This window comes from Sebastes umbrosus, chromosome 11 (genome assembly GCF_015220745.1).
Source record: "Sebastes umbrosus isolate fSebUmb1 chromosome 11, fSebUmb1.pri, whole genome shotgun sequence".
Taxonomy (NCBI): domain Eukaryota; kingdom Metazoa; phylum Chordata; class Actinopteri; order Perciformes; family Sebastidae; genus Sebastes; species Sebastes umbrosus.
Window position 1 is genome coordinate 33,494,101 of NC_051279.1, and position 15,647 is coordinate 33,509,747.

A 15,647-nucleotide genomic window follows, 5' to 3' on the forward strand; every position below is an offset into this window, starting at 1 on the left:
AGGGGAGACTCGTGGGTACCCATAGAACCCATTTACATTCACTGATCTGGAGGTCAGAGGTCAAGGGACCCCTTTGAAAATGGACATGACAGTTTTTCCTCTCCAGAATTTAGCGTTACTTTGGAGCGTTATTTAACCTCCTTCATGACCAGCCAACAGCTTAACAGAATTCAAACAAAAGTACTTAGTTAGGTTCAGATAATATACTGGAAAAACAAAGTCTGGAAACTTGTGTTTGGTGGATTATTTCTCTGTTGTAACAATGCTAATGGTCATTGTATTTTACATGGTTGGAAAGCCTGTTTATTTACCTTCGCAATGATGTCCAACTTGTAAGGATCATGCATTTGTGGGATGAGCAGCACAGCTGATTATGCGGGTAGCGCCCAAGAAAAATTTGCCAAAATGCTCCGTCAATGGTAAACAGTGTATTCTCATAAGGCTACCAGGAAGCCTGCAATGACTGCCCTTCACCGTCAGGCCCGTTTGCGCTGGTGTCGACAACACAGACAATGGAACCTGAACATGTAGGGGAATGTCATGTTCAGTGATGAGTCCAGGTTCTGTCTGCCAAAGTTGGATGGCAGGGTCAAAGTATGGAGACGACACGGAGAACGCTATGCTGATTGTTGCACCGATGGAGTAACAGCTTTTGGTGGTCGGCATCTCCCTCACTGGCAAAACAAGGCTTGTCATCATTGAAGGCCATCTCAATGCAGTGAGATATCGGGATGAGATTCTGCAGCCAGTGGCAATCCCATATCTCCACAATCTGGGACCTAACTTCAGTTGGGGAACATTGTCAGAGCACCGAAGAAGCAAAGAAGAGCCAGGCTCAGGTTTGCAAAAGACCATAAGGATTGGACCATAGAGGACTGGAGTAAGGTCATCTTCTCTGATGAGTCCAATTTTCAGCTTTGCCCAACACCTGGTCGTCTAATGGTTAGACGGAGACCTGGAGAGGCCTACAAGCCTCAGTGTCTCGCACCTACTGTGAAATTTGGTGGAGGATCGGTGATGATCTGGGGGTGCTTCAGCAAGGCTGGAATCGGGCAAATTTGTCTTTGTGAATCAAGCCAAGTACAAACCTCAGCCTGGCTCTTCTTTGCTTCTTTGGTGCTCTGACAATGTTCCCCAACTCTGAGGAGTGTTTTTTCCAGCAGGACAATGCTCCATGCCACACAGCCAGGTCAGTGAAGGTGTGGATGAAGGACCACCAGATCAGGACCCTGTCATGGCCAGCCCAATCTCCAGACCTAAATCCCATTGAAAACCTCTGGAATGTGATCAAGAGGAAGATGGATGGTCACAAGCCCTCAAACAAAGCCTTGCTGCTTGAACTTTTGCGCCAGGAGTGGCATAAAGTCACCCAACAGCAATGTGAAAGACTGGTGGAGAGCATGCCAAGACGCATGAAAGCTGTGATTGTAAATCAAGGTTATTCCACCAAATATTGATTTCTGAACTCTTCCTAAGTTAAAACATTAGTATTGTGTTGTTTAAAAATTAATATGAACTTGTTTTCTTTGCATTATTCCAGATCTGAAAACACTGCATCTTTTTTGTTATTTTGACCAGTTGTCATTTTCTGCAAATAAATGCTCTAAATGACAATATTATTATTTGAAATTTGGGAGAAATGTTGTCAGTAGTTTATAGAATATAACAAACATTTTAATTTGACTCAAACACATACCAATAAATAGTAAAACCAGAGAAACTGATCATTTTGAAGTGGTCTCTTAATTTTTTCCAGAGCTGTATATATATATATATATATATACAGCTCTATATATATATATACACTACGTTTGTAAAGTGAAAATGAAACTTAACGTTGTGAACACTAAGACGAACAACACGTTGTTTTGACACTGGACATGAACAGCGGCCTCCTGGATGAGAGTCCACCACCCTAAGGGGACATTACAATCTTTCTAGTCCTGGAGCAGCTGCTCTGAGTGTCTAATAATGACGTAGATGGGTTTATATCGTAGTTAGTGTGTTTACTGGCCAGGACAAGAAGACAATGCTTCAAATATGGATGTTACTGCAAACAAGCTATCAACTCTAAAACGTGGATGCTTCCCACACAGAAGATTTATACAATCAGCACAGGTTCAAGATGGCCACCCAAGATCAGTGTCACCAACTCAGTATCCAACCAAATGTGCAACGTGGTCACGATCTTGCGTCTGAGTTATGAATAATGGTGGTTATGCAGAACATTACAGTGTGATGTCCCAGTGAAGTTGACTAAAATCTCATCACTTCATCATTCATTAGACATTTGTGTAAAATGTTGACATAATTAGCATATGGATTCCTGAGTTATGGCTAAAAACCTGTTTTGTGAGGTCACAGTGACCTTTGACCACCAAAATCTAATCAGTTCATCCTCAAGTCCAAGTGGTCGTTTGTGCCAAATGTGATGAATTCACGAGAATGGACGGACAACCTGAAAACCTAAAGGCCCAATCCACGGCCGTCTCTGACCACGGCCGGCTCTGGCGTGGAGGCATGAAAACATGAAAACAACTACGGTGTGAGAAACAATGCTTTTATTTAGAAGCTGATCCACATTCAGCAGTAGACAAACTCACTGATACACAATTCAAAACTGGAGGAGGAGGAGGAGGAGAGGAGGATGAGGAGGATGAGGAGGATGAGGATGAGGAGGATGAGGAGGAGGAGGAGAGGAGGAGGAGAGGAGGAAGAGAGGAGGAGGAGGAGGAGGAGAGGAAGAGGAGGATGAGGAGGATGAGGAGGATGAGGAGGAGGAGATGTGACAGTTTGGAGCTCCTGAGTGAAGCCCCTGTAGAGAGAAGAAGCCTGTTTGACCTGCAGTGAATCGGCTCTGATGGGCAGATTAAAGGACCAGTTCTCATTGAACAGTATCTGCATGCTGTGAGTCTGACCTTTGGATCAATGTCTCAATTAAGATTCTGAAACTAACTTCTGATTCTAAATCAGTTCAACACACCAAACCCATCTTTTTGTATATTATTATTATCATTATTCTTATTATTATATTATCATATATGTCACAAGAATTACAGGCTCCGTTCACTGAAGCCCAGCCTCAACCCGACCAGTATGACGTCTCACTGTCTCATCTATATCAACCTGTGCTTTTTTTCCCATAAGGCCACAGTGGTTTAGTTCATGGATGTGGGGGTCTATTCCTCTCTTGTTTTCTTGGGATATTTCAGATATTTCAGAAAACCCCCTAGTTCTTGATATACTTGGTGAGGACAGATGACAGTGGAGGGTGTTAGAAACCCCCCAGTGGAAGCCAGCTGTCTCATGGAAACAGAGAGGTTTGTGATTTGAATGCACAGGGTGGAAACGTTGAACGAGTACGATGAAGGCAAATATTCATTTTTGTGGGCAAGACTTTTCTCTTTGAACGAATCACAAGAAGTTCTTCAAGACCGCCATTTCACACTGATATTAAATAATCAGAGAAATCCACAGTAGAAGAGACACACATGTTCTTTTTTCTGAACTAAGAGTAGGTTCAATTGACCAGAATGCAATGCAGTCACAATACAGAAGTTTAGAGTAAGAGGTGAATGTTAGAACTGAAGCCGGTGTAGATAAGGGAAGCTGATACAAAGTGGGTCCATCAGTGACACTCACAACAGAGTTATCCCACTGATCTGTTGATCTCTGACGGTGTTCCTCAGCTGAGGGACAGCTCAGTCACTGAGTCGGACACCTCTGTGTTAACCTGAGCAGTGATGCTGGCCGGTGTGACGTTCAGGTGGATGTCGTACTGCTGGTCCAGGCCCAGATAGCTGTCACTCATCAGGTACAGTGTGTAGATACACCTGGAACCACAACATACATGGATCAGCAGGTAGAACATAAGCATGGATGCACAAGGCTGGTCGCTACAGGTAGAACATAAGCATGGATGCACAGGACTGGTTGCTGCTCTGGTAGAACATAAGCATGGATGCACGGGGCTGGTTGCAGCAGGTAGAAGAGGGCTGGTTTCTACAGGTAGAACATAAGCATGGATGCACAAGGCTGGTTGCTGCTCTGGTAGAACATAAGCATGGATGCACGGGGCTGGTTGCTGCTCTGGTAGAACATAAGCATGGATGCACGGGGCTGGTTGCTGCTCTGGTAGAACATAAGCATGGATGCACGGGGCTGGTTGCTGCTCTGGTAGAACATAAGCATGGATGCACGGGGCTGGTTGCTACAGGTAGAGTATAATCTGTTTGGTTTAAGGATAACTCTGGTGATATTCAGTATTTCTCTCATCGTCAATAAATCCCATTTGACTCAACCCCACATACTCCAGATACTGACTAAAGGAGTAAAGTTTTCTACTGTGGCCAGCTGTTGCTGAAATTACAGAACTTATTTTTTAAAATGAAACTACATATTTGTAAAGATGTTCATCTTCAGTAGGAACCAATGAGCTTAGGGCTGAGAGCCACAGTCAGGGTGGGGAGGTATTGAGAGACGGACTAACACTCTGTCTTTGTGTTGTCATGGGACTTGGTCTAGTTCCCATTATGATGAGGCAGGTGCATCTGAAACTAGCTGGAACAAACTATCTTCTATCTTCTGGTGAAAATATGCTTTATAATGTCATTCACAGTCCTTGATCAAAATGACAACCTCTCATCATATTCCATGAGTTCTTTGACCAGTAGGGACCATATCAGAACTTGCAGCCTTGTCTTAAATCGTTAAATAAATGTGAAAGTGTTTGAGTATAAAGCTGTGACGACTATGTTTTGCTACTAATCCAGAGTGGTTGACGGGCTGATGAACTTGTCTGACCTGAAACTGGCATACAGCCGCTTTATATGGAGTGTACGGGGAAGGCCTGTGTTTGTGTATGGCTTAATGTTTCCTTTGTGTACAGCTGCTTACCTCCCAGTCTTCTCTGGTGTGTAGAAGGCCACAGACACAGCTGTGCGGTGGTGCACGTATCCGACACGTTTGACAGCCAGCAGCTCCCTGCGATCCACCTCTCCCATGACCAGGAACCAGCCTTCATCCTTCAGCTTGGGGAACCTGGGAGCCTGGGCCTTACTGTCCTGCTTCCTCTGAAAGAACAGACACACTGTCGAGTAAACGGGGCTGCAGCACCTTACTCACTTCATTAGGAGATCTCAGCTGAGCTGCCTTTACCTGGCAGGGAGGTTCAGCAGAATCTGTATTATGCTATGCTATGCTATGCTACGCTAACACTAACACCATAATAACATGTTAAAACATTAATGCCATAATAACACGTTAACGAAAATTTGTTTTAACGCCACTAATTTCTTTAACACATTAATGCGATCAATCTTTCTGAGGTTGTAGTGGCTCAGTTTTAAAGCTGGAGTGAAGCTACTGGTATCATATGAAACTACAGAACCTAATGACTCCATCGGTACCAACCATGTCATAGTAACTTGTCAGGAAGTCCCTTGACCTCTGACCTCCAGATATGTGAATGTAAATGGGTTCTATGGGTACCCACGAGTCTCCCCTTTACAGACATGCCCACTTTATGATAATCACATGCAGTTTGGGGCAAGTCATAGTCAAGTCAGCACACTGACACACTGACAGCTGTTGTTGCCTGTTGGGCTGCAGTTTGCCATGTTATGATTGGAGCATATAGTTTTATGCTAAATGCAGTACCTGTGAGGGTTTCTGGACAATATCTGTCATTGTTTTGTGTTGTTCATTGATTTCCAATAATAAATATATACATACATTTGCATAAAGCAGCATATTTGAGTATTAAATACTTGACAAATTTCCCTTTAAGGTCCATTTTGAACAGATAAAAAATGTGTGATGGATTTTAATCGATTGACAGCTCCACTATTTATTATAGCAAGTGACATTTTGGCTCAAAAAATAAGAAGGAATAATAAAATAGAAGGTTTGAGAATAAATGGTTTAGAATAAAAAATGTCAACGTGTGCAGACAATGTCAATTTTCAAATTCAACCAAATCTTACTGAATTAGTTTCAGATTTGAAGGTTAACTTTGGTGTGTTTCAACTGGGACCCTATTCTACCATGTTTCTGTGTCTAAGTGACTGATGACAACTTGTGAAAGTGGTCCAGTGTTGAGGGAGAACGCTGTGACCAGCAGCTGTGAAACAGTCTGTAATGTGATCAGTTCCTCACCGTCACTACGTCCACTAAACCTTTTTGTTTCTGCCACTGACAGGCTTACCTTGTTATTAGTGTCTGACAACATTAAGTGAAGGAGCCTACAGAGCAATTATACTAACTATATTCTATTTGATTCATACTATTCAGTGTTTTATGAATATATTACATACTGTATATTCAGTATTGGTATGAGCATACTGACCCTCTGCTGGCCCATGTTGATGCGTCTCAGGGACACCTGCAGGACGTACTCCTGATCAGCGTGGACATCCAGCCAGCTGCTCTCCTTCAGGTTAACTCCTGCCGCTGGGAGGCGACGCTCCGTCTGCTGCTGGCTCTCCTCCCACCAGCCCTTCATGCTCATCTCAACCTCCAGCACTGGGAGGTGACTGATGAAGGACCAGGCCTGACGAGGGGGAGACAACATGGTGATGAGACAGAGACACAGATAGAGACATAGATATAGACAGAGACAGAGACAGAGACAGAGAGACAGAGACAGAGACAGAGGGACAGAGTGACAGTGAGACAGAGACAGAGACAGAGACAGAGACAGAGACAGAGTGACAGAGTGACAGAGTGACAGAGTGACAGTGAGACAGAGACAGAGATGACGGATTAGGAGGAAGCATCTATATAAACACATTTACTGGGTTTAGAGTCTTGTTCAACCTGGACCCTATTTTCCATGTTTTGGGCGTAACTGACTAATAGAGACAATCTCTGAAACAGGTCCAGTATTGAGGGAGAACACTGTAGACAGCAGCTGCTCACAGGCTGCAATGTAATCCTATTGGGGCAAGCTGGCAGCGTCATCTACGTCCACTAAAAGTGCTGGTTTTTACCATGACGGGCTCTGATTGTTATTTTACGTCTCTGACATCATGGAAGGAGTTTCGCTCGAGGAGAAGTCTCGTTGTGAAATCTGGAGAGGTGGCGTGTTGCTGGAAGACAACGGTGGAATAGTGGAACACATCCACGGTGGAAACGTGAGTGTTTGTTGTGTTGGAAGACGGAAAGAGTAGCTTAGTGTTATCTCAAAGATTTTCAATGTCATGGCTGAATATTTAGATGATTTCCACAATGTGGATGAGCTCTTTGAATTGGTATTTATCTGAGCCAGAGTATACAGATATTCAGATTTCACCAGACTTCTCCTTGAGAGGGACCTGGACACAATAACCAACAGACCGGATCAAGAGGAAGGTCAGTGAAGAGGTTTTTATTTATCCGTAGGGTCCTTTCCATGCTGTTGTCAGACACTTAGAATAACATAATTCACAACAACAGTTGTTCGTCGATCCGTACCCGGGTCCACTTCTAAAGGTGGTCTGGAGTACGGATCATGTGGACTCGGGTACGGCTCGCATCAGGTGTGAAAGCTGACCGTACCAAAACACAGAAGTGGACCGTTATTTAACGCGAGTAACAAGTAACGCGAGTAACAAGTAACGTGAGTAACGTGAGTAACGAGAGTAAGGTGAGTAACGTGAGTAACGTGAGTAACGTGAGTAAGGTGAGTAACGTGAGTAACGAGAGTAACGTGAGTAACGTGAGTAAGGTGAGTAACGTGAGTAACGAGAGTAACGTGAGTAACGTGAGTAACGAGAGTAACGAGAGTAACGTGAGTAACGAGAGTAACGTGAGTAAGGTGAGTAACGTGAGTAACGTGAGTAACGTGAGTAAGGTGAGTAACGGGAGTAACGTGAGTAAGGTGAGTAACGTGAGTAACGTGAGTAACGAGAGTAATGTGAGTAACGAGAGTAACGTGAGTAACGTGAGTAAGGTGAGTAACGTGAGTAACGAGAGTAACGTGAGTAACGAGAGTAAGGTGAGTAACGTGAGTAACGAGAGTAACGTGAGTAACGTGAGTAACGTGAGTAACGAGAGTAACGTGAGTAACGAGAGTAGCGTGAGTAACGAGAGTAAGGTGAGTAAGGTGAGTAACGTGAGTAACGAGAGTAACGGGAGTAACGAGAGTAACGTGAGTAACGTTAGCAGTCAGCGAGTAGTTGTGAAAGGGCAGGCTTTTTTCAAAGCCGCCAGTCTCCTCCGAAATCTGTACACATATAAAACTGTTTCATATCTACAGTACGTCTGTATCTGCGGCAGCATGCACTGATCTCATCCTCTGAACTGTACGGTCGTGGATGGTACAGCAGGAAGCCCGGCGAGAGGTTCCTTCAAATATAAATAGTAGGCGATGGGGTTGAGTGAGGTTTGTTATTTTATTTAGCTGATTTAATGGTCTGTCTCCGAAGAACGAGAGACGCTCAGCTGCTCAGCGGGCAGAGAGAGAGAGAGACGGGGTGGGGGGGAGACAACGTGTGGAGTCGTCCTGTTTTCACATCAAACTCGGTGAAATCAGAGTTTATTTCAACCAAACCAGAGTTGGTGATTGTTGGAAAGACTAACGACAGCAGTTTGGTGAGTTTTATTTTGTTTCTATCCAGGTTGGATGAAGTGTTTTATGATGCTCCGCCACTAGAACAGCTGATCTCAACATAAACAAATACATGTGGATGATGACGCAAGTGTACTCAAGTACAGAACAGCTTTACTAATGTGAAAGCTGAGCGGGGGGGGGGGGTGCAATTTTACTCGGGCACGGTACGGATCAATCGTACCTAATGTGAAAACGCACTTAGACACAAATACATGGGAGAATAGGGTCCATGTTGAAAAGTACTGAAGTTCCCCTTTAACCTCACCTGTTAGAACTCTGCTCTGCTACCCTGCCTGTACTCTACCTGCACTGCTGTGCTTTAACGCCTAAACCTTTTGTTTTTCTATCTTGAGTTCTGGTACTTTGGGTCTAGAAAAGCGCTTTACAAATAAAATGTATAATAATAATAGTTATTATTATTATCATAGTAACACAATGTTAATTCCCCACCCTGCACATGCACAAGTCAAAGCTTTAGAAATGAGACATCCCCCTGTTCATATGACCTGCCAGTGGTGCTCAGACAGGAAGTAGAGAGAGAAAAAGAAGATGAGAGTTTGAAGATGGGGTGTGTGTCGGATAGACAGATCCGTCAGCTCCTGTACAGGAAGTCATTCTAACAGACACTGCTCCTGCTCTGAGCTTCTTAGCTTCCTCTTAAGTCTTTCTATAGAGAATTTAACATTTGGCTCAACCCAACAGCCCCAGCATGAGGAAGACATGAGACAAGGAAAAGATAAAGGCACAGAGAAAGTGACATGTGTGTGTGTGTGTGTGTGTGTGTGTGTCAGTGTACAGAGGGCTGGGAGGAGAAAAGCCTCTCTGATTCACCCGGCAAAAGCTATTTATGTGAGGATTACTCTCCCTGGGCCAGTCAGACAGGAACGTTGCTGCACATCTAATTATTTAATTAGAGAGGCCGCCACACTCTGGGGGGTAGGGGCGGTGCTGGAGTAAAGGTGGGGTAGGAGGAAAGCGGGGACACTGATTGGGTGAAGCCACGGAGCCTGCCATCGTGCCCGGACACTCTCATTACTGCTGCAATTAGCACTTCAATAGCAGCTGTAAACCCCATCAATGGAGCTGTGATTGGGGATCCTGGAGGTATCTGGGACCACAGTGGCAAGACTGCTCATGGCACATCACTGATAATGGTGTGTGTGTGTGTGTGTGTGTGTGTGTTTGTGTGTGTGTGTGTGTGTGATACATGTGTGAGTAGGTCCATTCTGAAGATCATTTTTGTTAAATGTCTGTTTTTGTTTTTCCGTTCTGTAGAACTTCCTACAGTAATAAGGGATGGATAAAACTTTGTCCAAAGTTCAGACTTTCCTGGTTCTGGTGGACTTTCATATATACTCCCAATGTGTGATCATATTTGTAATCTTACCTGGGCAATCTGACTTGATTGAAACTCTTGGCCAACGATAGCAGCAAAAACACTTTCCTTTCCGTCGCAGGCAGCGATCAGCTCAGGAAGTCCTTCGATTGGCCCGTTGAAGCCCCCCACATTGCTCCTCCCCTTCCTGTTCGCCCATTTCCTGAGGAGTGAGAGAGGGAAGGGACACATTCTTGGTCATGAGACGGCATCATTTTTTTTTTTTTTTAATAGGAAGAACATTGCAAGGCATATAAATAATAGAGCAGCAGTAGCAAGTAGTCTTCTATTTTTCATCCATTTTTCCCTCCCACCCCCGACAATAAAGGAAATAACCAACATAACACTAATAGTTATAAGACTTAAGGCAGAAATTACACCAAACTTAGAAACACACTGGACACATGAAATAATAAAACTCATACAACATTCACATACACACAAAAAGCATAAATAAAATAAAAACAAATTAGATAAAAAATAAAGTAGTAAAAAAAATAAATTTAAATTTAAAAAAAGCATAAAAAATAAATAAATAAAGTAGCAAAAAAAATAAAAAAAGAATTGGGATTAAAAAAAATAAAAAAATAAATAACAACAGCAATCCAACAAAACAAATAAGGAGGCTCAGTCGTCACAGCCAGGCAAGGAGGTCAGAGATTCAATATGGTTTAGAAGAGGTTTCCAAGTCTTTTCAAAAGAATTGAGGGAACCTTTAAGGGAAAATCTAAGTTTCTCCAAACCAATGGACAGTAACATATCTTTCACCCACCTATTGTGCGTCGGAGGTAGAATATGTTTCCATTCAAACAGAATAAGTCGCCTTGCCAACAAGGTGGTAGAGGCGAGAACATGTTGCATGTCTTTAGAAATATTGGGCTGAAAGGGCTCTCTGAACAAAGCCAAGAGAGGGCCGGGGATAACAGTAATATTATATGCTACGTTAAGTGTGTTGAAGATCTCGGTCCAAAATGTATTGAGGTTCTGGCAGGCCAGAACATGTGAGTGTGGTCGGCTGGAGATTGCCGGCACCTGTTACATGAGTTTTTTAGAGACAGCATCATTGAGTTTGTACCAAATGATTGAACGCTGGGGGATGCAGGCATGGTCGTCCTTATGGTGTGTGCATGGAGAAAGTCTCCCAGCTTGCTGTGAACAATAAGGTCCTACTGTATATGTGTGTGTGTGTGTGTGTGTGCAGCGGTGAGGGGGGGCTTCACGATGTAAATGATTGTGTTTGCTGAGTTCCATACCAAAAGGTGGGAATGGTTAAAAATGTCTAATCAAAGTCCTGTTTGTTGTTCCAGCAGCCAGACCTCACCGCTGTGAAAGCCTCTACACCTAGAGGAGTCTGTAGAGGACGTGTGAAGAAGCCGACCACATATTTAAGGAACATGATGACATGTGATGTTCACAGACTCTGAGCACAGCTGGGAGAACAAGGAAACAGATTAGCCCTCTACTAGAGCTAGCGACACTGTACAGGCCGTACAGCTGTAGCTGTGGAGAAGTGATGTACCTGAACACAGCCTCACGGCACTTTGTGAAATAGTCACAGAATGTAATCTGTTTAATTCGTGTACATGGACACCAATCTGCCATTTTTTTTCGTGATGCTCAGCACATCTTTTTTGTGCGTTTTCCTACAAACGTCCAGCAACACGTGATACACGGGTCAATTTCCGCTCCAGTCTTTTCAAAATAAAACTACTTAGTTAGGTTTAGGAAAAGATGGTGGTTTGGGTTAAAATAACACTGGAAGTTGTGTAACTGAAGGACGGAGGTTACATGACAGTTAAATCAACTTTGACTTGTCTCCATTTGACGCCGGTCTCCTGGTTAAAAGTCCGGTGTTGTTGGACCCACCCGTCCACCCCGACCTCCTCCCTACGCCGCGTTTTGCAGCTCTCTCTACTTATCGGATCACAGTTATGTGGATTACAAGAACTGATTTTGTGCTGACCATCATGACAAAAATGTGAAATTTGTGTCTATTTCACGAATCAATCCATTAAATGAAACGCCTGTATACCTGAACAGATAGAGGTGCTGCTGTTCTACATGTGGCAGCGTCAGTAAGGAGGAGTCGTGCAGCCAGCGGCCCTGGATGATCATCTGCACCAGGTTGCAGATACCAATGGCCGCAACGAGCCAGCCTTCGTTGGCAGCTACATCCAGCATCGCCTGAGGACAAGAAACAAACTTAAAGCAAGCAACAATAAATACATATGTCTTCTGAGTTTGCAACACCACAGAAACACGTTTTATTAACCACACAGGCTAGTATATAAAATGATGTTTGAAAATGTTGAAAAAATAACCAGTGTTCTCTGCTCTGAAGCGTTGGTGGCGTGTCCGCTGAAGGCGCTGAGACCACGGCCAATCACAGGTGAGGGGTGATTACATACAGTATGTACAGTTACAGTATATACCACCTGTTGGCCGTCCCACTGCTGCGTGATACTTTTACAGAATGTTAATGCTTTATGGGCAGAGCATACGCACCAGAGACTTCCGCTAGCCAAGCCGGCTAACTTCCTGTTAGCTCTATGCTAACTTGAATGGGGATAAATAATTAAATTGTGCAGCTCTTCTAGACTTTTCAAATGTTATCGGACTGAATCCATCAGATTCTGACAGTGAAACCAGTCATTTTGCTCACAACTATTTTTCCTCTGTTTTACAGCAGTAGTGACGGAGTCGGCTACGCAGCCTATGATGTCAGCACTAGTCTGACTAACTTGGCCGTGATTGGCCAGTGAGCCCAGTCCTGGAACGCAGTACGTTCTCATACGCACCCTGAATGACGGGCACACAGAGAGGACCGGTAAGAGACAGACGGGACCGGACGGCCCGCTGGGATTAGTCCCAGTATGCTAGACGGACAGTGCACCACTGGCTGTGGGGAGTGTAAGTAGTGATTGAGTGGGGGAGCCACTCATGCTATGTGCTCTAGTATTGTTATGTGTTGGGGGGGGGGGTTATGCTGAGGATGCCATGATTTAACGGTGTAACTCCACAGATCACTACTATGTCGTTCAAAGTTTTTTCACACGTTTCCAGCACTTCTTTTCTAACATGTTTAATGTGTTTAGTTTCCCCAGACTATACAGATATTCATCATTATGCCATATCAAGCAAAGTCACCCTGCAGGGTGTTTAGTCCACACGTTTTGAGTTCTGCACAGGACATTTCATTTTGTTGTGTAAAGCTTCGGGTTGGGACGTCTTTTTTTTTTGGATATAATTTATCAATCATTTTTGCTCTTTCCGTCTCCGACTGTGACAATCTTCTGAGTTCATGCGCATCATGTGTTTCAGCTAGATATGCTGAAGAGACGGAGTGTAGCCACTGTGAACCTAACTGACAGTCAGAGATGAAATGAAGCCCAACCCGAGACCCGAGACTTAGTGACAATCCAACAGTTGCTTTCACTTTATGTATACAAATATACACATATCACTGTAAGTATCAATACAAATATACGTTCACGTTATGTATGTGTATACAAATACACACTCATTCAATAAAAACAGGCATAAAGAGGCTGAAGAACAGAATCCTTTTAGTAAACGGTAGCAGCAGGACGCCAGAGAAGTAACCACATCCATGAGCCATGCAATATCACTGCCAGATACACAGCATGGAAAATCACAAGCACATGTACACACACACACACTGAGCTGTGGACAATGGCTTACAGACGGTAAGACATGGTCCTAACTTCAAACAGTACATAGAAAGAACCCAAGTAAACAGCAGCTGGTAGCTGGTACACCACACCTCAGATACTAGATAACCTGCATGGACAGTCTGTGATGGATAAAGTTATAGCGCTGTTATCAGTGTTATACTCTACGCTCTAATACATAATGTAGACCAGGCGCTACAGTAAGTATGGTGTTGTTCCACTGAGGAACCGAGCCCTTATGGAAGGAGAACCCTGGGTGTTAGATCTAACCTTTGAGCATCATGTTATTTATGAGATGGATCAGCAAGTTCAGCTACAAATCACCTACTAATGTTGAACATTCCCCTTACTCTCTGCTTCATATACAGCAAAGCCCTGCCCCTCAACATGTGCTCTCTTTTCATGTGCAACACATAATTCAAATGTATTCCATTTTAACCTTTTTACATCACGTTGCTATCATTAAATGACTCGGAGCTGTTATTTTAACGCTCTCTATGCTTCTAAATGTATTATTCTATTCTGTTAAAAGCCTTTAGTTTGGATATACAGTGGAGCTTTTATGATGACAAAAGTAAAACCCTCAACACCAAAAGTCTTCATCAATGTGTTTATGAAATAACTAGTTAACTGTGTGACCAATGCATGGTGCCACAGGCTTCGTCAGGTTAGCCAGTTGTTATATGATTCCTGCTCATCAGCTCCTGGGAAGAGATTCTGGTGAATGATCCTACTTAGTAAAACCTCTTATGACCACATTCACATTCCTTATAGGTGGCCATGTGCTCCAAACAAACCTCTTCTACTGGCTCCATACAGTCAAAATGTACAGTCATCAGTTATAAAAATAAAAAGACCACTACTAACAGCAGGGCAAGAACATGCAAAACTCAACCAAACTGCTGCCACTCTGAGAGCCGGTCAAAATCACACTGCCATCTTATAGTCTTTTGGGCTGGGATGATTCACCTATCTCCTGATCCCGTACTATCACCATACTTGGGTGCCGATTCGATGTGTATTACAATTCTACAAGTATTGCGATTCAATATTCTGATTTATTGTGACTGTGTTTAACTTTTTTAACACTAGACCATAGGAAAACGTTGAATCATCCACTTCTAGGGACTTTTACTTTGTAAAATCTCTAAATGAATCCAGTAGAAATGATTGATTTTCAGCATGTATGTAGTCAGAGATGTCCTGAAGTCAAATATAACAGTCAGCCCTGTTCTCTTTATCCATCCATGGTCAGCTCCATCGGGACTGTTTGAATGCAGAGAACATAAATGTCAGTATCTGGGTGCTCTACAGTTGTAGCGTTGGCCCATTTGACCACGGAGATGAGAGTGACGGCTGGCTCGAATGCAACGTTACTGCGATACCATAACGTTTCCTGTCCATGACGGAGTTAGCATGCAGCTTTAGCCGTGATGTCTAGCTCTGCTTTTCCTGTCAATGTGTGAAACCCAAAGTGTTTCCATTCTTTACTGGATGTGTAGTGTTTACCACGCTGGATTTAACATGGGAGGGTGCAGGTCGTATCCACGCTGACCCTCCAACGTTTTATACTTTCTAGTTTTGGCTAGCTGCTGCTGGCTACGGTTTGTTTTGGTTGACGGATACGGAACAGATATGATGTCACATTACTCAGACTACAACAATAAAAGGGATAACTTCCTTCTTCCTCCGCATAGAATAAGCAAATATATGGATTATGGCATTAAAAACATTTATTTCAAAACCCCCAAAAATAAATTAAAAAAATCGCAACACATAGGTGAATCGGTATCTTTTCCTCAACCCTAATAATCTTCACGTGTGAAGTTGGCCTAAAGTTTACTTAAGTCATCTGTGTGTTACTGTGACACTAACCAGGGGCTGTATGTTCTATGTACGCTTTGATAGTTTGTTTATTGGACTCAATCCAAAGTGGCAGCGCTGGGAGACAGACCTTCAGTTAGCCGAGCCGCAGCAACTCTAATTCAGC

The 15,647-nt window shown here is 43.4% G+C and overlaps 1 protein-coding gene and 1 long non-coding RNA gene across 5 annotated transcripts in view; one reads left to right on the forward strand and one right to left on the reverse strand.

Annotated features, from left to right (window-relative positions):
- On the forward strand, positions 1-1,249 carry LOC119496707. Its single transcript, XR_005208783.1, has 3 exons — positions 1-11; positions 53-59; positions 790-1,249. It is a non-coding gene; the product is annotated as an uncharacterized LOC119496707 (long non-coding RNA).
- A 1,297-nt stretch (positions 1,250-2,546) lies between these two features.
- The window catches only part of ascc3 (activating signal cointegrator 1 complex subunit 3), a 206,595-nt gene continuing 193,494 nt past the window's right edge, over positions 2,547-15,647 (reverse strand). For 3 of the 4 annotated variants that reach the window (XM_037784195.1, XM_037784197.1, XM_037784196.1), the window contains exons 38-42: positions 11,998-12,149; positions 9,978-10,128; positions 6,347-6,550; positions 4,897-5,072; positions 3,686-3,833 (exon numbers count right to left, since the gene is read on the reverse strand). In XM_037784195.1, the coding sequence (XP_037640123.1) occupies positions 3,686-3,833; positions 4,897-5,072; positions 6,347-6,550; positions 9,978-10,128; positions 11,998-12,149 (831 nt within the window). Of the gene's footprint in view, positions 3,834-4,896; positions 5,073-6,346; positions 6,551-9,977; positions 10,129-11,997; positions 12,150-15,647 lie in introns of all 4 variants that reach the window. The other variant, XM_037784194.1, reaches the window with a different exon arrangement.